Here is a 22,919-nt window from a genome sequence, read left to right as displayed (position 1 = left end):
GTGGGCTTTCGTCGTGTAGAGTGGGAAGAGTGGGACTGGATCGGGGGATCGGGGTTTTTGTGGGAGGGGAGAGGACGTACGAGCATGCGAGTTAGCACGGAGTAACTGAAAATTAAAGAATAGTAAAAAATTAAAAAATAGTAAAGATACTGACAGGGTTTAGGTCTCGTTTGGTAGCTTTGTATTTTCTCAGTTTTTTGGTGATACTACGGTTTCCAAAATTACCAGAGTTTTAATTACCTGTGATCTGTTTGGTTATCTTTAAAAAGTCCAGTATTAATACCACAGTATTCTCAAAACTGCAGTATTATCTCTGTATAAAATAAAGACCCTCCGACCTCTTTATTTTTTCCGGAGAAGCCGTCCCTCACCTCCTCCACTCCCGCGTCGATCGCAAGTCGTGCAACGACTCTGCTCTTCCTCGAGGCGCCGCCGCCGCCGCCTGCTATCGCCTCCCTCGGTCGAGATGGAGAAAGAGAAACAGGTGCAAGGAGATAAAAAGGGTTAGCACAATTCCTTTCAACCTTTCTCTCTGTATATCTCTCACCATTGGAGGCGGGCCGCTAGGATTGGAGGTGGAGGGAGGCGACGTGCGGGCTGGGGGCACTGGGCTGGAGGCGGCGCGCGCTGGGGTCGACCGGCTGGAGGTGGCGTGCGGGCTGGGGGCGGCGGGCTGGAGCGGGCGGGCCTGCAGGCAGTGCGCGGTGGATGGGAGAGACGCCATTGATAGGATCCTTGGATCCTCTCCGCTTGTTGCCTTGCCTTCTTCCGCTGTGGTTTAGGATGGCACGGCCAGCAACGCAGGGGAATGGATTGGGGGCAGTGAAGTGAACTGCGACTTCCTGAAGAAGGTGCTGTTGTTGGTATACCATCCAAATGAGATAAAATTAGTGAAAATAAATTCATGCTATTTCCGGCAGATGTGATTCCTCTATAATGTGTGTCATGTTTCCCCTTCATAGATGATTGTTCATTGATGAGGATGTAAATCATGCCATCTTCGAAACTAGGAAGTTAAAAAGATGCTATATGCAAATTTTCTTCATGATGTTCAGATTATTGTATCATGTTCATGTGAATGCAAGTTAGACTTATATCTTTTTTTTCCGCGATTGCAGAGAAGAAACCCAGAGCACATTGGACATGCAGTCAATTAGAATTCCTTGTTTATATGATGAAAGAGTATGCGGATACTGCTAAATATTATGATCAGAATGGATTCACGAAAGGAGCGTGGAATCACATGTCAAGTCGCTTGAATACACAGTTCCCTAAAGCTGATTTTACCATTGTTCAAATAAAAGATAGGGAGCAACGGTTAAAGAAAGATTACAATATTGTCAAGTCTATTTTGAACAAGAGTGGCTTTGGATGGGATCCTGTGCAAAAAGTGCCAGAATCCATTGATGAAAAATGGGATGAGTTGAGTAAAGAACAAAGGAAGTGGAGGTACAAAGCATTCCCTCACTACGATGATTTGCATGGAATTTATGACGGTACGTTATTTTCATGAGTAATGAATTTATCTTATGATCTCCTTGCCTGTGATTTACAATTTATTCCTCTCTACTCAGGTAAAACAGCATAGGAGAAGCGTTGTAAAAGGACAACTGATATGTTCGAAGAGAAGGACAGCTCGCCTGCTTTTCTACCTAAAGAAACCTACACAGAATCAGTTCTACGGGCTGCTGGACTTAATTCGCCTACTCCAACAATACCTGGTCCAGGCTTGGATGGTCACCAATATGATTGGGACAGAGGCTTATATGGTGATGACGTTGAGTTTCCTTCTGCTGCTCATTCTCAAGGTGTGGAAAATCCTAGTAGTCAGTTTGAAGCTTAAGAGAACTACACAATTCCTGACCAACCACCAAAGAGGTATCAGTCTTCAAAAGGCAGTGATGAACGCAGGCCTAAGAAAAGCAAGGAATCAGTGATTGACAATCTAGTGGCTTTTAGAAAGGAAGAACTCCAGACGTATGTGGATGTGAAGTCCAAACAAATTCAGAGCTACAGAGACGTCAAAATGGCACAGATGCAACAAAGTGATCCTGACAATGATCCTTATTGCATTACCAAATGCATCGCTAAAGTGAAGACTGTAGAAAAACTTTCACCACGTGATCGTCTAAAGATCATAGAGTCCTTGACAGAGCATAGAACAGACCATAAAGTCTTCATGACAGTGGATGATGAAGTGTTTATGGAGATACTGAAGAAAGTGATTGGTCGTGAGGAGATCTGGAACAATATTTTGATCATGTTATTTTTTGGTGGATTAGAAATCTGTTTACACTCCAGCATAGTTTCTTTCTGCATGTCGGTTTTCTATCTTCTTCCTTAACGTTCAATATTATTATGAGTTCATATATGAACCATATATTTGAGGTAGTATTCCTGGTGTTAGTATCAGAGTCTTCTTAATATTCACCTGATTTTCGCAACCACTTTGGTGCCGTCCTTGGTTAATTTTTTTAATACTTTATAGAATGACACAGAGATTCTATAGATGCATGGAGAATAATGAATGATATGTATATATCAAAGAAAACACAATTGAACCAGACTTGCACGGTCTTGATTGGTAATTCAAACAACAATAATCTAAAAGCATTGTCATGGTACTCATGCATTATTTGTTCTACGGCGCCGTTCCAAATATTCACAATAGCCTTTCCACATTGCTTCTGCAATTTGATCCCTTTTAGTATTTCCCAATGCACGCCTCTGATTGAGAGACTGTACATCACTTCTATACTGTCTATCCCCACTTGGAATATCGACTATATGTTTCGGGTCAATATTAGAGGCAACCTTGTCAAGCCATTTTTCTCCTCCCTCATGTTTGCGAATGAAGTTGTGAAGGACACAACATGCTATGGCAATAGAAGCTTGAGAGTCAATAGGGTAGTGTGAAGCGCACTTCAAAATTGGGAAACGCTTCTTCACAACACCAATGATACGCTCGACGTGATTACGGAGTTGTGCATGCCTCAGATTGAATAGCTCTTTAGCGTTTTGTGGCCTTTGGTTGCTTCTAGCTTGCTCGTTTAAATTATACCTGACAAATAAATAAGAGTTACGAAATTAAGTGTTCTTGAATATGTAAGCTGCCATTATAACAAAATAATGCATTTTTACCTGACAGTTCGAAAGGGTGCAATAAAATTAGGCGTATTTGCATACCCTGCGTCAACCAAATAGAATTTTCCCTCGGACACATAGAAATTATTTTCTAGTGCATCTTGTAGGACCCTTCCCAGCATGCGCTGACATGGATGAACTCATTATCAAAATTACATGCCACCATGACATTTTGTGATAACGTTCCTTTTCTGTTACAGTACGGGTCTTGTAGTTTTGGAGATATGGTAATCGGAACATGTGTCCCATCAATTGCTCCAATACAGTCCTTCAGATATGCAAGAAATTGTGAGAAAAATATGTACCAATATGTATACAAGATATTTATAACACATAATGATGAATACCTGAAAGTATGGCATGAATTTGGGGTTACTGGACACTTTTACAGGAACATTAATTGGTGGCAATTGTATAAGACTTCTAGATAATGTAATGATGGTGCGCAACACTTCATGAAGCGACAACTTATGGTTTCACCACTATGTTGAAATCGTCCTTGAAGAGTACGATTGCTTGCATTCGCCGAAAGGGCATATAAGAATATCGCTACTTGTTCTTCCACGGTGATTAGGTCAAAATCTTGTAGAAGTCGCCGCTCTCGAAAGCACCTAACCAAATTATGGAATACATGTTTTTCCATTCGAAAATCTCGTTTACATCTCGGTTCATGACCCTCCAGAACTGCATTCACGCACTTATGTCCCGTAAGGATGGAAGTATGAATACGTCGACGATTGCTTGAACCTCCCTCACGTTTGCATACGGCTTCGATGATGGCTAATTCATCATCGTCTCTTTGTTTACGTTTCAAAAAATTCCCCCACATTGTTGACAATCTTAAAGAAGAAATCAGCAGGTAATTAGAAACATGATCCACATACACTCTACGACATTACTTACAAGTATATCACAGAGGACTACAAAAAGATATTAAATTCCAAGGCCATATCCTATCTACACAAAAAATGGATAAATCAGCTACCATCGCACACAACAATTGTGATGAACAAAGGAAGAACCAAATTAATGCAACAGCATCGTGCACGCACGTACTTGGCTATCCGTCTAGTCCACGCGTGCTGTTCCTCCTCCGACTGGCTCGCCGTCGTGCCTCCAACCACGTGCAGCTCCGCCTCCTCCTTCCCGGAGTCTACTGGCTGGACAGGGGAGGTTAACAGCGTTGTGCACTTGTGTTAAATGATCTCATCTGCAATTTAAAATCAAACTAACGGCTAGCTAATCCTTCCAACGGCTTGCTGCCATGCACCAACTGAACTGGCTAAAACAGAGCTGCCAAACGCATTCATTGTTTTGCCAAAACTGAGAAAAACTAGGTATTTTACAAACTACAGTATTTTGTACTCAGGACAAATAATACTTTGGTTTTGGAATACCACAGTTTAAAAAAAACTTTGTGTGCAAACATAGCCTGCAGTTTTACTGATTCGCAACAGAATCCTTGGTCGCGGCGAGCTCCTTGATGAAGCCGACGAGCCGGTCGAACTCCACCGCAGAGGACCCTCCTTCCTCGACGTCCCGCCTCACCCGCTCCGCCAGCGCCACCGCGGACCTCCTGATCCCGGCGGACTCCATGGCCTCCCTCACCATCGCCTCCACGACGGCCCTGTCGCACACGTCCTTCATGTCTAGCCCCGTGCCCCACACGGCCCCCACGAAGCGGCTGTTGATCTGCTGGTCGGCGAAGAAGGGCCAGCACACCATGGGAACCCCCTCGGCGGCGCACTCCACCGTCGAGTTCCACCCCGCGTGCGTCAGGAAGCACCCCACCGCCCGGTGCCGCAGCACGGCCCGCTGCGGCGCCCAGTCCACCACGAACGCCGCCGGCGCCGCGTTGCCGTGGAGGGCGGCCGCGGCGTCGACGGCTTCCCGGAGGAGGGCGTTCTGGGTCGCCGTGACCATGTCCGGCCGCAGCACCCAGAGGAACGCGTGGCCAGCGCCCACGAGCCCCGAGAGGAACTCGGTGAACTGCTCCAGGGAGATCACGGTCAGGCTGCCTAAGCTCACGTACACCACGGATCTGTCCCCTTGCGCATCCAGCCACTCTATGCACCCGCCATCCTCGCGCCACATGCTGCCGCTGGCCACCGGCGCCGGAGACGACGACGACGAGGACACGTTGGCGGCGGCGTGGAGGTGGAGAGGGCCTATGGCGAAGACGTCGCCCCGCATCTGTTCGGCGATATGCGCGAGCGACTCACCCTCCAGCGAGGCGGCCGTGTTGAGGATGAGCGCGCGGGCCTTGTCGCGACTGTGGGCGGTGAAGTCGACGATCATGTCCAGCAGGGGGTCGGCTTCCTGGGTCTCGGCGTTAACACGGCAAGGGCTGGGAAGGTCCCGCCGGCGGAGGAAGCCCTCCATCCCGGGGACTCCGAGTACGAGCTCGTCGAGGTCGGCGTCTAAAGGGATGGGGATCGCCTCGCCGAGCTCCACGAGCCTCGGCACAGACAGGTAGGCCAGGATGCTGCACGCGCTCACCGTGCGGAAGGCCAGCGCCGGTACGCCGAACTCCTCTTCGGGGATGTCGATCGCGAACGGCAGCAGGCCGTCGGCCACGACGCACGACACCGGCGGGAACCCGGCGTCAGCAGTCGTGGACGGCTGCTGCTGCAGGGAGGCGAGGAGAGCGCGGTAGGCGGCGGGGACCGTGGTGAGGAGGGGCTCCTTGAGGTCGCGGACCGTGCGCGGGTGGCCGGCGGGGAGGCCGTCGGGGACGGACACGAAGCGGAGGCGCGGCGTGGCGGCGGCGGAGGCAAGGGGGTCGACGCGGGCGAGGTTGTGCTCCGTGTGGAGGAATGTGACGTGGAGGCCGGCGCCGACGAGGCCCGCGGCGAAGTGGAGCATGCAGTTGATGTGGCCCTGCAGCGGCCACGGGAACACCAGCACGTGCGCCGGCGCCATGTCCCGTTGATTGTTCCTCGCCGGGTGGACCTGGACGGCGAGCTAGTGGGGAAAGCGGTTCTCACTTCTCAGTGTGTAGTGCAGCCAGTGTCAGCCTGTCAGGATTGGTTTTTCTTAACTCCTCCAGCTGTCGGTTTTAAATTGATCGCGTCGTCGTCGCATGAATAATGGAGCACAATCGATGGCCGGCAACCTGCTTTGGCTTATCCTCACAAGTCACAATCGATGGACGTACAAGGTGAAGGTGTGTTACAAGAAACTAGGGAATCAATCATCGGTCGACACATGACTGGACTCCTGACAAAAGCACAACTCCAATGACCTCCTCTCCATAGATCATACTATCAGTTATGCCGGGTGAAAAGCTCCCTGACCATCCCTTTAATCGGAAGCAAGCCGCCCTAGTCATATTTCGATCCTCCGGCTTTAGAAGCATATCCACCAGGTAGCATTGTATAAGTACGCCTCTGCTTGAATCTGTTTGGACCATTACCTATACGGAACGAGTAAAGTAGCGGTTAAGAACAGATGTGTGGTAGTCTCATCTTGGTGACAGAATCAACGTTTCTTTACTCCGTGCCAATTCCGTTTCACTAGATTGTCAACATGACGCTCTAGATCTGCTAAAGATTTTAACACTTAATAATAATAGTGGAACTCTTCGTCATGGCCATCATCATGTATTGGAAGCCTGGAGAATGTACCTCATCAGCAACATCTTCACCGGAAAGAGTGACAGACCCAAGCTAGACCATACAATTGGAGTAAACTGGAACGACAGTAAATATTCATATGGTTAAGTGGAACTATTGGTTATGTGCGTTTTATATAAACCTAATGAGTAATGACCATATACCGTAAGACCAAATGATACTTGTATCAGACTTGGTTGCCAGAGTTTCCATGAAAGTTGGGACCGGGACGATGCCTCTGATCATCTAAAAAAATGACCATATACTGAGAGTCCGGTGCAGTTTCCTGTAAAGAAGAGTTAAACAGTTCTATCTGTCTCACAGGATACAGAATTAAACGTACTTATTAATGGAGTACGATGGAAGTACAAAAACAGTTGCTTGATTTAGATCCAAGAGCTATGTATATACCATGTGTTTTCATGATCTTAATCTTGCATGGTGTTGCCGATCTGATTTGAGCAGCAATAAGAATTAAAGATAGAATATTACCCTACGGCTCAAGCAAAGTCGAACATTTCTTACATTGAAGAATTAAAGATAGATGCCAGGAAGATAACAGCATTTTAACAAAAAGCTGAGGACAGATCTGCACTCACATTATTGTGCAGTATTCCCACATCATCTCCTGCCACTCCAGTCTCTTTTACTTCTGCCAGCTCCTCTTCAGATTGATTTTGACTGTGTACACCGTGCTGCTTGACCAAAAACCAACAGCACTATCATGACAACATCAACAAGGAAGCACAATTATTGCAAGTGTCAACAGTCAAAAACCCAAAAGCACTATAAAACAAGAAATCAAATTTAGTCCATATGTAGCAAGAAACCCATACATCTGTAATCTGCTCCATCTTCTCAAGCAGGAACCGGAAAAGGAGCTGCTTTTGTGATAGCCACTCGTCTGAAATTCTGAACCGTGCCTCAACATCAAAACAAAGTTGTATTGCTTCTTTTCCGTGGCTTCCTTTTCTTTCTCTACCTTATTCCGGTAGTAGCTGATCTTCCTCCTTCCGCTCCAGCGAGGAGGGATCATCAAGTTAGGTAGATATAAGCTTGCACCACTGGTATCATTTAATTTTTCTCCTCCTTCATGAACTCGAACGATTGCTCTTCATCTTTTCTTAATTACCTGATGAGGGAGGTATCATGGCTTACGAATTTCTCTGACGTTGTGCAAGACTGTCACAAGCAAGATGGGACTTGCGATCATTGATCCGGCCAAATAAACAAAATAGCTCTATTAGATAGTTTAATTTATGCATGGCCCCCTCATGTTTCTTCCAAGCTTTGCTACTGTACAGTTGGAATGTTGGATATGGGCATATGCCAGATTGATATTGTATCAATATTTCAAACAGGATACATCCATACAGATAAAAGCATGGACATACATGTGATCCCCTCCCTCAAAGGTTACAGTCCAGGCCTGGTGGATCTCGAGGATCGACCATTGGCCAGGAGGTACCTATGTGCCATGCGCACGGGAAATGGTAGGAGTATGGAAGACTTTATTGATTGATTGCTTCCACGGTACCATGGCTATGCTTATATGCATCACCTGGACTAAACCTAACTGAGAGACGGACTCTGACATACAACCAGACTCTTAACTCTTCTATTTTCTTTCTGCACTTGTGTTCTGCCCAGCCAAGACAGAATCAGGACTGCAGTATCACATACCATATCAGGAAACAAACTGCTTGGGCAAAGCCAGGCTAGATTGCTACAGGTTGAAACCTACTACGACATGATCTCATTGGATGAGATGGATCAGCAACAGGTCCAGCTGTCTGTGGCCTCCGTTGATAAAGGATTGCTGGGATAATGGTACATCAAAATAAATACAACTTCAACAGAATAGACGTCGATATCTTTTTTTGATGGAAAGACTGTAAGGACTAGACGTGGATATCCACGTGACAGATATAATATAGTCGTTCAAAATTTTATGTACAACCACATCTGTATCATCCCTGGATATTATAATTTTTCTGGATTACAATATTGCTGTATTGTTGTATTGGAACATCAGATAATTGTTAAGGATTAACTTCTTGGTTATCCCAACTGGAAAGTTGAGGAACTGGCCAAACAGACATTTTACTATGCAGAGAATATGATGACTATGGCAATGTCTAGATGGACAGACAATTAAGCAGGACCCAGAAATGCTCGAAGTTATTTATGTAGAGACAAATTGTACAAAAGTTAACATAAGAATAGATACTTACCTTCTCTTCTATTTCTAGGGTAGATACCATAACATGACATGCTGATTGGTAGGGTCAATTAACATGAACTCAACTTCATGTCATTCTTGCCAGGCCAAGGAGTAAATTTTCTTACTGCAGCCATTAACAAGTACACCAATTAGTTTCTTACAAGCCACTGCACTCCTTATCTACACAGTACTGCTAGCTTTTACTGTATTGGATTATCAGTCTGGAGAACTTTTCATATTTTATTTATATCCAATTCATTCCCAGTGAAAGATTCTGTGCTACCATATAAGTACTCCATCTGTCACACTGCCAGTCATTTAAACTTATCTGAGCACACCGCCGGTGATTTAAACTTATCCGAGCACAGCTACCCATCCCCCACAAGAAAAGCTTGTAGCTTGTTTCCACTCTGTACCCAGCTATAGGCTGGATTTTTCTGTACCTTCCTGGATTTCATTAGTGTCCTGATCTTGTGCGCTTCATTCCACCTCCCAGCCTCAGCATACATGTTCCTCAGCACTGAGTAGTAGCCTGAATGTTCTGGCTTCAACTCAAACAAATGATCTGCTGCATATTGTGCTAATTCAATGTTTCCATGTATCCGGCAAGCCCCAAGCAGTGCTCCCCACACATCAGAATTAGCATGAAAAGGCATGTCTAGGATTATTTCGACAGATTCAGTCAGTTGTCCAGAACGCCCAAGAAGATCAACCATGCAAGCATAGTGCATTTGTTGTGGCTCTAAATTTTGAGCAAGCATATGGCTGAAGTACTTCTTTCCTCTCTCAACAAGCCCACCATGGCTGCATACCGACAGCACCGCAATGTAAGATACATGATCGTAAGTGACACCATGATCCTTCATCAAATCAAACAAATGAAATGCAGCATCAATCTGACCGTGCATCCCATATCCCATGATCATATTATTCCATGAAGCGACATCCTTCTCTTTAATCCTATTGAAGATCTTTGATGCAGTATCGAGCATTCCTCCTTTAGTGTACAAGCCTAGCAACGTATTTGCCAGAAAGGGATGATTACTTAGCAATCTCCTCACTAAAACACCATGAATTTCTTTCCCTTGTTTAAATGAAGATAAATTAGTACATGCAGTCAGAGCCCCCATGAATGAAATGGCATCATACTCAATTCCTACAGAACTTAACTGCTTAAAAAGATTGAGAGATTCAAAACTCCATGGACTCTGAGAATAACCCAAAATCAAAGTGTTGTATGACACATCGTCCTTCTCTGACAAGTCAAAAATACTCTGTGCCAATCTCAGTTGCCCACACTTTGCATACATATCAATCAGAGCATTTGATATGAATAAATCAAACATTAATCCTGTACGGATTGACCATGCATGGATCTGTTTCCCTGTCTTTAGAGAGGCCATCCTTGAGCAAGCTGGAAGCAAATTCACCAGGGTGATTGAATTTGGGCATTCCCCATCCTTTTGCATCTTGATAACAAGCCCGAATGCCTCAGACTCAGCTCCATTCTGCACGAGATTAGCGATCATTGCATTCCATGACACCACATTGCGTACCTCAATCTTTTCAAAGACAGCGCATGCTTTCTCCAAAGAACCAAATTTGGCATACATATCCACAAGTGAGTTAGCAACAAAAATATCCAATTCCATAGCTCTCTTTATACTATAGCCATGTACCTCCCTCCCCAAATCAAAATAACCAAGCTCGACCAAAGCAGGCAGCAAACTTGACAATGTGATGGACCCTGGCATGAATCCCCGCTCTGACATTCCCCTAAACAAGGCCAGCACATCTCCATAAAGGCCGGCATTTAGAAAACAACCTATTGCAGAATTCCAAGAAACCTCATTTCTCTCTGGCATTCCTTCAAACACCTTCATCGATGCCTCCACGTGACCGAACTTTCCGTACATATCAACCAATGCATTCCCAAGATTGACTATGGAGTCCAGCCCAGTTTTTAGCACGAGCCCATGCACACCCAATCCAAAACCACCCTCCTGCTCCACACCACAAGCAGGCACAACGGAGACCAAGCTTGCCACATTCACAGGGACCCCGCTCCGCATCATACTCAACAACGCCTGCCTCGCATCATCGAACATCTTGTTAGCCAGGAAAGACGAGACAAGGGAGTTCCACGAGACGACGTCCCGAGCCGGCATTTCATCAAACACCCTGCGCGCGTCACCGGCATGGCCGCAGGCAGCATAGAACGCGACGAGCGTGTTGCCCGCGAAGACATCCGCGAGGTGGCCGCTACGGAGCGCGGCGGCGTGGAGCTCGAGACCCTTGGCAGGGTGCGCCTGAGCGGCGGCAGCCGCGGCGTGGAGGGCGAAGGGGAAGGTGCGGTCGTCGGGGCTCACGCCCGAGCGGAGCATGTGGTTGTAAACAAGCAGGGCTTCGGTGGGGAGGGAGGCCGAGGAGAGCGCGCGGGAGAGCGAGTTCCAGAGGAAGGCGGAGCGGAGGCGGAGAGGGTGGTGGAAGAGGAGGAGGCGGGAGGAGGCGAGGTCGGAGAGCGCGGCGTAGGAGAGGAGCAGCGCGCCGGCGAGGGGCAGGGACGCGGCGAGCGCGCCGGATACGAGGCCTGCGGCGTGGGCGCGGCGGAGGAGGTCGCCGCCGGCGCCGCATTGGTGGAGGCGGAGGACGTGCGCGTGCAGGGACGCGGCTGTCAAGGTTGGGGCGCGTTGCTGCTGCATGCGAAAAGTACACCGCTTTTCTCAAACGGGTGTTTTGGGTTGTGGATTGTGAAAATATCGTGTTTGGATTTGCCGGTATTTTGTTGTCTTCAACAAGATTACAGAGTAACACTTCTACCCACATGCTCTATCTGTAAATTAAACTACCAGTAGCAACATACCATCCTTCTCCATTCACTCCGGTAATTCTCTTATATTAGCACTCATTGCCAACTTCGGAATTTTCATTGACCTTTCTTTTGTATCCGGTCGTTTCAAAATATGGTATTGCTGCTATTGCATAGTGTACAATTTCAGGATGCGAAATGTTTAACTAAAATCAATAGTCCTGTTCGTATAGTGAAAAGGCATCTAAACAGAGTCAAGTTGCATTGACCTGGAGTATTATTTGCATGAAAGAATGCAGCATGCAGTTCACATTAGCTATTTTGAAATTTGAATATATGGCTGTCTACTTTGGCGTGTAGGGTATGTTTTTCCTCGTATCATCAATCCTTTCCTGACTGTACGCAGCAGAAGTATATTCCCCATTATTGGCAGTTGGGTTCAAAAGCTTCACAATTTAGAGCCAGCCAACCAACGGCTGTAGAAAGCCAATGCTTCCTGTGGCTTATATTCAGGAACGGTGTGCCCAGCACCCTGTAAGAAAAGAAACAATAATCAGGGAGTATAGTTAAAGGAAATCTCAGCCTCAAAGCTTCGGTTTTATAAAGTTAATGGTGCATTCATATACGCTGTTATGAATTAGTAATTGTAATGACCAAGTAAGCAAATATATGCTCACCTTAATAGTAGCAAAAGTGAGACCATGTTCATATCCTTGGGTGTACCTGAACAGTTCAACAAACAGAAACTATGGATTATATTTGGTCATTTCGTTTTGTCAAAAGATTATATTAAGTTTGAACCATGGCAAGTGGAAACAAACATAGAAATGTTTATCAATTGTAGTTGAGAGTTTCCATCTTGAACGATATAGTAAATTCATTGAGTACGAATTGATATCAAGGACACTTCAATTTGCACGATAATAAAATGCTGCAGCCGACATAATTGTTCAGTACCCAGAAACTTGTCCGTTCAAGAACCATGGCCGCCATGAATCAACAACTCCATAGCCGATAGATTTAGTCCATGCTTCACTCCCGGTGAAAGGCACACACATATCATGGTCACCGCTGAAACAAATCCAAAAATATATAAATAAAAGCAACCTATTTATAAGAGCAGAGAATGTGATATCCATGAATATTTGGCATCAAATTTAGTTCCTTCTGTCTAGGGAAATGCTAGTTTTAATGATTCAGGATATTTCGATACAAACTAGTGAACAAGTGACATTTCTCAAGAAAAGTAAAGATGCTAAATTTTGCTTAATGGAGGTATTAAACAAGAAGAGCACAGATAAACGAAGGCAATTATTTTATAGTTCCATGACATACCTGAATATGAAAGCACGATAACCCTGTCTTGTAAGGTTCTTGTGGTAACTGATCATACTCCCAGCATCATGATTAAAGTTTATTGCATCTGTGCATAAGAGCCATGGGCCAATTGAACTTACCTAAAATAAGCATGGCAAACTAGAGTTAGAAAATGGAATAATATTCAATCCTGTCTAATGATGAATGGTGATCATACTGGTTCGGCATGAATCGCAGATCTGACGCTGTCGTTATCCAGCCATGCTGTGGCAACTTCATCACTCTGTAGAGTTAAGCAAACTAAAGATTGTCAGATACCTGCAAAATGAGTATGTATCTCTTGCAAACAAACCAATTTTCGATGAATTATGTTTAGTTGAGAATCGCAGGACATTTGAATGTGTACTATCGTGCATTCGCTATAGCGGAGAAAAAGAACAATCTGTCTATTATTAAAGAAAAACATGCACGCTCATGCTAACTTACCATACATGGAACTCCACTGGCATATTCAAGCCAGGATGGAACACGCCCGTCTCTCACAGGAGCTCTCAAAGGCCAAGCACGCCCTAGCATTCTCGTTCTTACCGGAAAGGTCTTGTTAGTCGCACCAAGATCTTTGAAACTTTTAGGCAATCTGCTTGGGATCACTTCTTTGATAGTTTTGCTGTGGTAGCATGGCTCAAGAATGTCATAAATATTTAGTTCGCCGATTAACTGCGCAAGAGTAAAATAGTACGTCATAAGAAGACAACACAGATTTTCCACTTCAAAAAAACGTGACACAAGTTTACCCCATCAATTTTCGATAAAGCAGTATTGCACTTATTGCCAGTGGCATTCCAGAAATTTCCTTGGCATGCCATATTAGCTTCCTGCATTGTGGATATATATGGCAATTATAGGAATGTTCTGAAGCAAATATACACTTACAAGTAGGATAAAGAAAAAACTGATCTTATTTGGTCACTCAACTAGGGCATTAAGTCTGAATTACCTACCTGGTATATATCATCTGATACTAGACCCATTCCATGAGCAAATGGCACAAGCGCATTACCATCAAAAACAGTGTCACAGACACCATTGCCAACCATGTAGCCCTATCGTAAGGGTCAGACTAAAATGTTAGACCTCAGATTTCCTTGACAGACACTTTCAGATAATTCACAATCAGCAAATGCAGAAAATAACCTTGAAATTTATAGTTGGCTTAGCTCCTCCTTGTATTCCTGTGGAATAATTAGTCAGTAAACAAGAATACAAAATGGTTAGTAATTACTGAAGGTGAACGGAGCCCCAAAACCAGACCTTTGACAACTTCATGTGAAAGAGTAGGAACATAAACCCCTGCATATGACTCCCCAGATATGTAGAATGGGTTGCTCAAGAACTCAGGGTACATTCCAAACCACTGCTTACAAGTTAGAGAACTTAGCTATCTTGCATAAAGATTATTAATATACCATGCTAACATGAATACACATACCTTCAGAAGAAAAGTGTGTGAATCCGCAGCAGTTTTCAGGTCGCCAGTGTTATAATCCGAAACATTCTTTGAGTATGACAGCCCGACACCAGCAGGGGAGTCCAAGTATATCATAGTAGATACCTAAGACACAAGAGAAAAGTGTCATCGCTGCTTTCATTCAGACATAATACCAAATGATTTCTTTCTAATTACAAAGGGTTGATGGAAATATCAAACCTTGGACCAGCTATAAGGGTTGAGATGAAGTTTTGGCAGGCTTTTAACTGACCCGCCTGACTCAAAATTAAATGGTCCTGAAAGTAAACCCAAATGAATTGTATGAACTTGACAGTTTATTAGAATTTCAAGTTGACCGTTATGCTTTCATGACTGAACAAGAAATTGTTCAGACATACTGAAGAAAAGTAAACCCTCAACGTTCTTCTCCATAATCTGTCCAATATACTGAAGACTATGCGCGGGCCACATATACCAACAGTTATTAATTGTCTATCAATATGATCACTAGAAGTAAGATCAGCATGAACATGTGTTCATAAGCAAAAGTAGCACCTTCTAAGATCTCTCCAGCACATAATGGAGACAACAGTTGTGGCAGGACGAGGGTGAATCAAATGCATCAGCAAGGCTGAGGACGAATGGAGGAACAGGGCGTCATTGTCGTCATGGGAGCACGTTGTCGAACACTCTGTGGGCATCACGGCGGTGAGGTTGGTGCTAACAACTATGCAGTCAGCGTGTAACACCGCCGCAACATCATGATCCTGTGGTGCTGGACATTTCGTCGAGCACAAGACGTGCATCATCACCACCTGTTGGACTGGTTTGTGGTGCATCCTCATGTGGAGTCAGCCATCATAGATGAACCGCCACACCAGCCTTGCAAAGTCACCAACAACATTTGACAAGAGCTGGACATTTCGTCGAGCACAAGACGTGCATCATCACCACCTGTTGGACTGGTTGTGGTGCATCCTCATGTGGAGTCAGCCATCATAGATGAACCGCCACACCAGCCTTGCAAAGTCACCAACAACATTTGACAAGAGCCATCACAGTAACTGTTCCTCAGATATCGCCATTGCCTCCACCGCACGATAACTCTGTCGAAAATGCTCGGGTGATAGCGACCCTGAGATGTGGATCTGCCAAGCTGGTGTCGCTCGCCTCGACCCGAAACCCGTGTGTAGGCATTCCGTCGAACAGGTGGTGGGCGAGACCGCGAGACCACCGCCTTTACAATGATGCAGTTGCTCATCACGCGTGCTGTGCCTCTCCAGGCTTTTTCACGAGGCATTCTAGAAGAAAGGAAGAGATGTTGACCAGTCTACGACACCCAATGAAAATGAAAATCCTGAAGAAAGCCGATACAACCTGGCTGATGCCTGATGGAAGTTCCAGGAGAGAAGAAGGCACGGCGCTCTTGTCGATGCCGAAGCTGTTAGCATGGGCGAAAACCGATAACGACATTGTGTGTCTCATCTAACGGCACGTATCCAAATGACCTATAGCGTTGCCGTGCTGGGAAATGAGATTCTTCCGGTGACGTGTATCCAAAGGACCGATCCTTTGCAGCACGTGTCAGCAAATGCAACGTCATTGACGGCATGTCAGAGAATCTCCTTCCTCATCAAAATGCTGTTAGTTTTCACTAGACTTCTGTAATAACTGAACCTTAAACTGCATTATTGCTAGTGCTAGACGCCTATAGACTCGTGGTTTGGTTTTCGAATGAAATGTTACTAGGTGAGTGAATCCTTGATTTACTGGAAAATATTAATTTTAGAGTAAGTAAATAGTCGTATACTGTACAATGTTACTAGGTGAGTGAAATGTCACTAGACATGTTCTTAATCATCTAGAACAACCTTAAATGATCTAGGGACAACAAAATAAGAAAAGTGAATCTCAGTTCATATAGAGAAAGGACGTCTTGCTCAATTTCTATGTCAAGAATCGGTAATGACTTGCATTTGCGTACGAGGTTTTAACGTCGGAAAGATGTACGACGCGACGTGCTTAAACTTGAGCCTTCGGATGTTTTCAATTCTGAGAAGATTGAGCGCAGAGTGCAGATCCGATGGATGGGATCACATGTTGTACATGTGTCGTAAGAACAAACGTCGTACGTATAGCGTGTTACTCGTCAAGAATTTTGGTCAAGTGGATCCAGAAAAAAGTTATTTTTAAAATAGATGCTAAGAGTCAGGCCGATCTAATAAATGAAATTCTTGTCAATACACCGTGACGATAAGATACCATCGGGCAGATATAGACAGCGACCGAGAAATAGTCACTCCTGAGTCACACATCACAAAGGATGTGTACTCGTCCGGTTCTCAACTTATATCTCATCTCACTAGGCACTTCGGAAGTTGTATAAGAAAAATAAACATTACGAAAATAGATATCCTGACGGACAAAAAGCTCCGCACCGGGAAAATCGAGAGAAGCAAAATATAACGGACACTACTGGAACAGGATGCATTGTCATTCGTCTTGTTCGTCATGGGATAAGCAGGGTCTCTCACCATTCCCCTTAATCTACTTACTACTGCTAGTTTAAAAACTTTGGTTTAAAATTTGTCTTATAGATTCTCAGAGATGGCCTAAAACGGAACCGTTAATTTGCATCCTCCCGTGGCCTCCCGCCCACCGCCCATCCCGTGGTTCTTTCTTATCGACGACGATAAGGAGCGCGTGACCATTTGGCGCCGAACTACAGTACATCATCACTGTTTTCCTTTTCTTCCTTCCATTGCGCGCGCCCATGCCGCGATACCCATGCCGGACAGAGAAAAGCAAAACGAGCGAGGATGCAGACCGGAGAGACCGATCGAGAGGATGAGAAGGAGACGAGACGCACCGTGCTCGTAGACGAAGCCGTCGAAGCTGGAGCAGCCCGGCCCGCCGTTGAGCCAGAGCACGACGGGGTCCTTGGCCGGGTCCCGCTCCGACTCCACCATGTAGTAGAACAGCCTCCTCCCGTGCTGCTCGTCCACCGTCACGTACCCGGCGTAGTGCTTGGACGGGAGCGCGCCGTCGAAGCCCGGCACGCGCGTCACCAGCGCGGCCTGCGGCGCCGCGCCGCAGCGGCCGACGGCGAGTAGAAGAAGAAGCACAAGGGCCGGGGCGGCGCCGTTTCCAGAGGCCGCCATCGGGAGCGAGGGAGAGAGCGCGCGTGCTGGAGCTCGAAATCAACGGCGGATGGGGGAAGTGGGACTAGTGGTGCCTTAGCCAGACGCGCGGGCCGTGGTTAAACTCAACGCTTGAAAGTTGAAACCAACCAAAAAGGCTATAGCTTTTTGAGGGGTGCGCGGCCGGAGTGCAGGCGGAGATATCGCGAACGAGCGAATGGGAATTGACGTCCACGCCACGACGGTCGATGGGAACGGAACGCGGGACAACACTCTGCAGCTGATTTGTTTACCCGTTTGTTGACTTGTTTAGCTTGCTTGCTTGCTTGCCTGCCTTCCTGCCCGTGCGCCCGTGCCGTGAGGACTGGATGATTATTGCGTGGTGGTGGAAGGAACGCGCCGCGAGATGCAACCACAAGCCGCCGGCCGGGCGGGGCTGGCACGATTCGCTGTCGTCGGCCTATGGCTAGGTAGCGCGCGGCGGAGATAAGTTTGGGCTTGCGCTTTTGTTAATTCATTCGTTCACGCACTATGCTCCAGTGTCCAAGCTGTAGTTTTGGATTTTGTTGTTGTGGAGTTGCGGAAAAGCTGATGTAGCTATAAAGTGGATCTTTTTTTTTTTTGAACAACCATGCAAATATGCGATCAGTCGTCGCGCTCGTCGGGCATAAAGAGGGACACGAAAAAGCCACGTGCGTGGGAGACAACAAATGGGAGGCGTTGCCGTGGTATGACTATGGATATGTTGCGTTCTCGCCTACGCTAGCTAGACACGATGCGGGGGGGAACGACCAACCGTGAGTGACACTACACATGGTGTGTGGAGCACCCGTCCAAGATTGACTGGGAAGGAAATGTGCTGCGCAGAACTTTTGGACTCGGAGGAAACTCGCATGGACTTCTCAAACATTATGTGCATTTTGTAGAAAGAAAATTTGTTGAAAATACGCCGCCAATTCTGTTAACGCGTTCCACTTTTTTTTTTCAGGTAAACACATTCCACTTTTTAAACCCCCCCTTATATGTACATTCGTCACACCAATCATTTCATGCAGTGAAAAAAAATTCTCTTCCTTGCCATGGATAGGAAGGGCTTAGCATCCACTGGTGGTAGAACATTCTAACAGAGCATCACAATTTTCTACATAGTCGTGCTTAAATGGATCATTTCTTATCTATGATAACAAGTCTTATGAATTGCTCTGTGTTCTACTCCGTATCTACTATGGACACACTGATCCTCTGTGATTTCCGGTAATGAGTTATTCTTCTTAAAACATTCGTGTCACCAAACAACATCTAAGTAGATAAAACCAGAAGCGGAGGCATTAGTTTTCATTACATTTTTTTTTGTTTTTACTTCTTTTCTAAAACAATTATTCTTATTTTTTGGCATGATTTTTCTTACATACATGAACATTTCTAAGTGTATGCACACTTTTATAAATCCATGGATAAGTAATTACTTATATAGTCATGAGCATTTTTGAAAATTACATATCTTTAAAATGATTTCGACAGTACTTTAAATATAACATTTAAGGAAAGTATTTTTTAATTCACATTAAAAAAAGTGTCAAACTAGCCTCGCCACTAGCTAACCCATTTAAGAATCTTTCGGCCCAAGCCCGAAAGCCTCTGTTTGCCGCAAGGGCTCCCAGTCCCAGCCCAAGCAACCGAACATTTGCCCCTCCCAAAAAAAAAAGAAAAAAAAAAGCAACCGAACATTTCAGCATCCAGTTGCCTCCTGTCAGAGTCACACCGTCGCTATCTCTCCGTCAATCCGTCTCCTTCGTCCAGAATCGTCCTGTCCTATCTCGCATCCTTTTGCCACGACCAAGCACCACCCATGGACTCTCTCCCGCCGCCCCCCTCGCTCCCGCCGTCCAGGTCAGACCCATCTCCGCCCGCTCTCCCCTGGCCCGACCTCATCGCCGGCGCAGCCGCCGCGACCCGCCGCCTCGTCTCCGCCCACTCACGCCACTTCCTCGCGCTCTCCGCCCTGCTCCTCCTCCCGCTCTCCCTCCTCCTCCTCTCCCTCCCGTCCCCCTTCCTCCTCCCCGCACCATCCCCTTCCGTCTCCCTCCGATCCCCTCGAGACTCGCGCCAGCAAACCCCCCTGCGCGCCCCCCTCCCGCTCCTCGCGCTCGCGGCGGCGCTCCTCTACCTCGCGGCCTTCGCCGCCGTCGCCACCAGCGCGCACGCGGGATTCTTCGGCCGCCCGGTCAAGCTCCTCGCCTCGCTCCTCTCCGTGCCCGCATCCCTCCTCCGCCTCCTCCTCACAGCCCTCCCGGCCTCCCCTCTCCTGCTAATCCCCTTCCTCCCACTGCCCCCCGCACTCGCCACAGCTCTCGCTGCTCTCGGCGTCCTCCTGTTATCCCCCTTCTGGTCCCTCGCAGGCGCCGCGGCCGTCGTGGAGTCCGCATCCGGGCCCTGCTCCCCTCTGCGCCAGAGCTGCCGGCTGCTCTCCGGGGTGCGCCTCGCGGCGGTATCCGCCTTCACGTTCTTCGCCGCCGGCGTCGGGGTCACGCTCTGGGGTTTCGGCGGGGTGGCCACCGAGACCTACGACGCCGGTGCCGGCTGGGCCGGGATGGCGCCCGTGGTGGTGAAGGCCGTGGCCGGCACGGCGGTGCTGGCCTTGCTGATGCTGTATGGAATGGTGACCAACGTCGTGCTGTATATGCACTGCCGTGCGATCCATGGGGAACTCACCGGGGAGATTTACAACGAATTCGCCAACTCGTATGTCTTCCTTCCGTTTGATGAGGGCAAGGATCGGCATGTCGTGTCGGTCGTCACGGTGTGGCCGTGAATCCATGATTGTCAGCTGTCACGGCAGCTGGATCATGGGGAGTTTATAAGCTCCAAGCGCAGTTTTGATCACATCATTATCATATATGATTGTGTGTTCATCGCTGTTCCCCTGTGCATAAAGTGTGTGTTCGATTGTGCAGTTGTTAAGATCTAATAGTGTCTTGTTACCCTCAGACATGCTGTGCTCTGAAGCCTGAATCTGAACAAAAAAAGGATCAGTTATGTATGTGTACACTGTTGTCTCCATATGAACTGAATAATACTAATTATCGTGAGGAGGATTTACCTCATCTGGAAATCATAGAGGTAGATCAGAGATGACTGCCCCTGTTAAAAGACATGAGTTGAAATTGATTCAATGTTCTTTAGAATGCATTTTTCCCTGAGTGGTACCATGATGTGTTTGCATAACTCATTTCGTTAACTGAAACTATTTTCCTATTGTATACCTCTGGCTCCAGTTCATGAAAGTTTATGAACTCAGATATATCAAATGTGCCCTTTTTCTGTAAATTAAAACTTTACAGTGCACATTGAGTTTGTTTTCTTCTTCAAAACTCAGATCCTGCTGCATTATCCAGTCTATATTACACACATACATATCTTGCGTGAGACAACATCACCATCAACGAACACTGGCCAACCGTTATTGCTCTTGATCACACTGAAGCCGCCCGTGCATATCCATGAGGTATCCGAGCCACGTCTCATTTCATTTGCTTCCTGACAACCCAAGTTCTGTACGGGTAGGAAAGGAACGATTTGGCTCACTGCCCTGGAGCGGCCTGATCTCAACATCCACGTGATACTTTGAGAACTTTATATGGGTACGTTTGGTTTGGGCAGAAATTTTGGCTGTGGTTTTGGTTGTGTTAGTAAGGAGTCATTAGTCTGCCAAAATGTTGACTACCATCTAAAAAAGGACCAATTTTAATCACGCCCAATTTTTTTGCAAGTGAACTTTGGCCACATGCCAAACCTTTGTGTGAGATCACTCTTCTGAATTGTAATATACAGTACTGAGCAAAGACACAATCTAGCAGTGTGTTTCGGCAAATGCCGAAAAATAACGGTGTGTTGTGGCCAATTTCCTCTTAAAATTATTAATCGGGCGTTCTCATGCCCTACCCATGACTAATCGGTTTATTCATGTGCGACACCCATACGAACGGTGTCCAAGACCCTACCCACTCTGGTCAGGTATCCATGGATGGACTTAGGACGAGATAGCCACCTTTAGCCCCATTCATAGATTGCAGTGCAAACATAATTTTTTTTCAGAAATTGAGCTTTAGATAAAATAATATTGAACCCTAGTGGTGCAATGCAAAAACTATGTGGTTTGGTTCCCTCTCCCTTTTGAATCTCGCGTGGGGCGAATGGGACTATTGGAATGTGGTTAATCAAACAATAAACGATATAGACACATCGGGCAAATGGGGCTATATGGGACTACAACACAAAACACAACCTTGCATGTTTGCATTTGCCTTTGTCCTATAATTTCAGGTGTTTGTGCGACCTTGCAAGCAAACATATAATAGTGAAGGGCACCTATATAATTTTGCGAACTAAATTGTATATATAGAAATCAAGAAAGAACTAGCCCCGTTTCACGTACAGTGTTATTAAATCAAGAAAGAACTAGTTACGATTCATAGTTACGAAAACATAGGCAAACCACAATTTTGTCTCGCAAGTCAGAATATGAATGTGTAGTTAGCACGAACTAGCCAACTGGACAGAGCAAAGTCGAGTCCTGGGTGCTCGTCTGACTAACCAAAATCACTGACCCCAAAAAAATGAGCTACACGCTGATGCTACTGAGAACCCAAATTAAGTTAAAAAGACTGTCATGTCTTTACCCTAATCGTGGACCTGGGAGGCGATAGGAGCAAAATCCGATACACAAATTAACCTCCCATTTCTCTTGTGGTCCCGTTCTCACCCCGGACTACATATATACCACATGAAATCTCATAATGAAATCAGGGGGCGCCCATTCGGAACGATATCAGACTCGGTAGCTTCCTTAATTTGTTTTCGCAGAGAAACTTAATCCTAACAAAAGGTGGTAAAAACACAACATCACACAATCTAAATAGATAAAATATGTCCACCTCCAGTAAGCAAAAGATTAATAAAGCACGAAAGCGTATCGATCTGCTGCACATTTTGTCTAGGAAATAGTAAAATATTTTCATGGGTACTTCAATCGGCATAGACGCATAGTAATATATAACCCAGCTACTCAGCCACTCAGGACTCCAGGGGTATATATGATGTTCAATACGATAATGAAAACAACATGAGATGAAAGGTGCCCTCCGAAGAGGCAATTATTGAAAACAACACGATGACTACTGCA

General features: G+C 46.1%; 3 protein-coding genes across 14 annotated transcripts; 1 reads left to right on the top strand and 2 right to left on the bottom strand.

The window, feature by feature from the left end:
* Positions 1–4,004: 4,004 nt before the first annotated feature.
* On the bottom strand, positions 4,005–11,809 carry LOC100839030 (7-deoxyloganetic acid glucosyltransferase). Of its 12 annotated transcripts, XR_002966313.1 has the most exons (7): positions 8,993–11,809; positions 7,595–7,940; positions 7,358–7,453; positions 7,170–7,210; positions 6,923–7,044; positions 6,771–6,835; positions 6,247–6,559 (listed from the first exon to the last, which is right to left on the bottom strand). XR_002966313.1 is itself a non-coding variant. In XM_024463372.1 (5 exons), exon 5 carries the CDS (start codon positions 6,064–6,066, stop codon positions 4,585–4,587), a length of 1,482 nt encoding a protein of 493 aa, XP_024319140.1. In that variant the 5' UTR covers positions 6,067–6,559; positions 6,771–6,835; positions 6,923–7,453; positions 7,595–7,940; positions 8,993–9,346; the 3' UTR covers positions 4,005–4,584. The 12 variants fall into 12 exon arrangements, 1 of the variants encoding a protein (XP_024319140.1); XR_002966312.1 differs by lacking the exon at positions 7,170–7,210 and having other exon boundaries at positions 7,358–7,477; XR_002966309.1 differs by having other exon boundaries at positions 7,170–7,453.
* Positions 11,810–11,880: 71 nt separating this feature from the next.
* On the bottom strand, positions 11,881–18,006 carry LOC100843718 (serine carboxypeptidase 1). The gene is made up of 13 exons (XM_003578683.3): positions 17,467–18,006; positions 14,817–14,893; positions 14,598–14,720; positions 14,420–14,522; positions 14,303–14,340; positions 14,110–14,211; positions 13,903–13,983; positions 13,595–13,825; positions 13,326–13,391; positions 13,127–13,248; positions 12,749–12,862; positions 12,469–12,514; positions 11,881–12,323 (listed from the first exon to the last, which is right to left on the bottom strand). Exons 1-13 carry the CDS (start codon positions 17,756–17,758, stop codon positions 12,240–12,242), a joined length of 1,479 nt encoding a protein of 492 aa, XP_003578731.1. The 5' UTR covers positions 17,759–18,006; the 3' UTR covers positions 11,881–12,239.
* A 1,508-nt stretch (positions 18,007–19,514) lies between these two features.
* LOC100838728 lies at positions 19,515–20,891 on the top strand. The gene has a single exon (XM_010240272.3). It carries the CDS (start codon positions 19,587–19,589, stop codon positions 20,547–20,549), a length of 963 nt encoding a protein of 320 aa, XP_010238574.1. The 5' UTR covers positions 19,515–19,586; the 3' UTR covers positions 20,550–20,891.
* Positions 20,892–22,919: the final 2,028 nt, after the last annotated feature.

Source organism: Brachypodium distachyon, chromosome 4 (genome assembly GCF_000005505.3).
Source record: "Brachypodium distachyon strain Bd21 chromosome 4, Brachypodium_distachyon_v3.0, whole genome shotgun sequence".
Classification (NCBI taxonomy): domain Eukaryota; kingdom Viridiplantae; phylum Streptophyta; class Magnoliopsida; order Poales; family Poaceae; genus Brachypodium; species Brachypodium distachyon.
Note: the sequence above shows the minus strand (reverse complement) of the source record. Positions and strands in the feature narration are given on the sequence as shown.

Bases quoted from the DNA above. Each gene is read 5' to 3' on its own strand.
- LOC100843718 (XM_003578683.3), bottom strand. From the start codon at position 17,758: ATGGCGGCCTCTGGAAACGGCGCCGCCCCGGCCCTTGTGCTTCTTCTT. The intron at 13,826-13,902 runs GTAAACTTGTGT...ACTCTTGCGCAG, and splicing joins CTTTATCGAAAATTGATGGG to TTAATCGGCGAACTAAATAT. The intron at 12,863-13,126 runs GTATGTCATGGA...GATTTGTTTCAG, and splicing joins TATCGTGCTTTCATATTCAG to CGGTGACCATGATATGTGTG.
- LOC100838728 (XM_010240272.3), top strand. From the start codon at position 19,587: ATGGACTCTCTCCCGCCGCCCCCCTCGCTCCCGCCGTCCAGGTCAGAC.
- LOC100839030 (XM_024463372.1), bottom strand. From the start codon at position 6,066: ATGGCGCCGGCGCACGTGCTGGTGTTCCCGTGGCCGCTGCAGGGCCAC.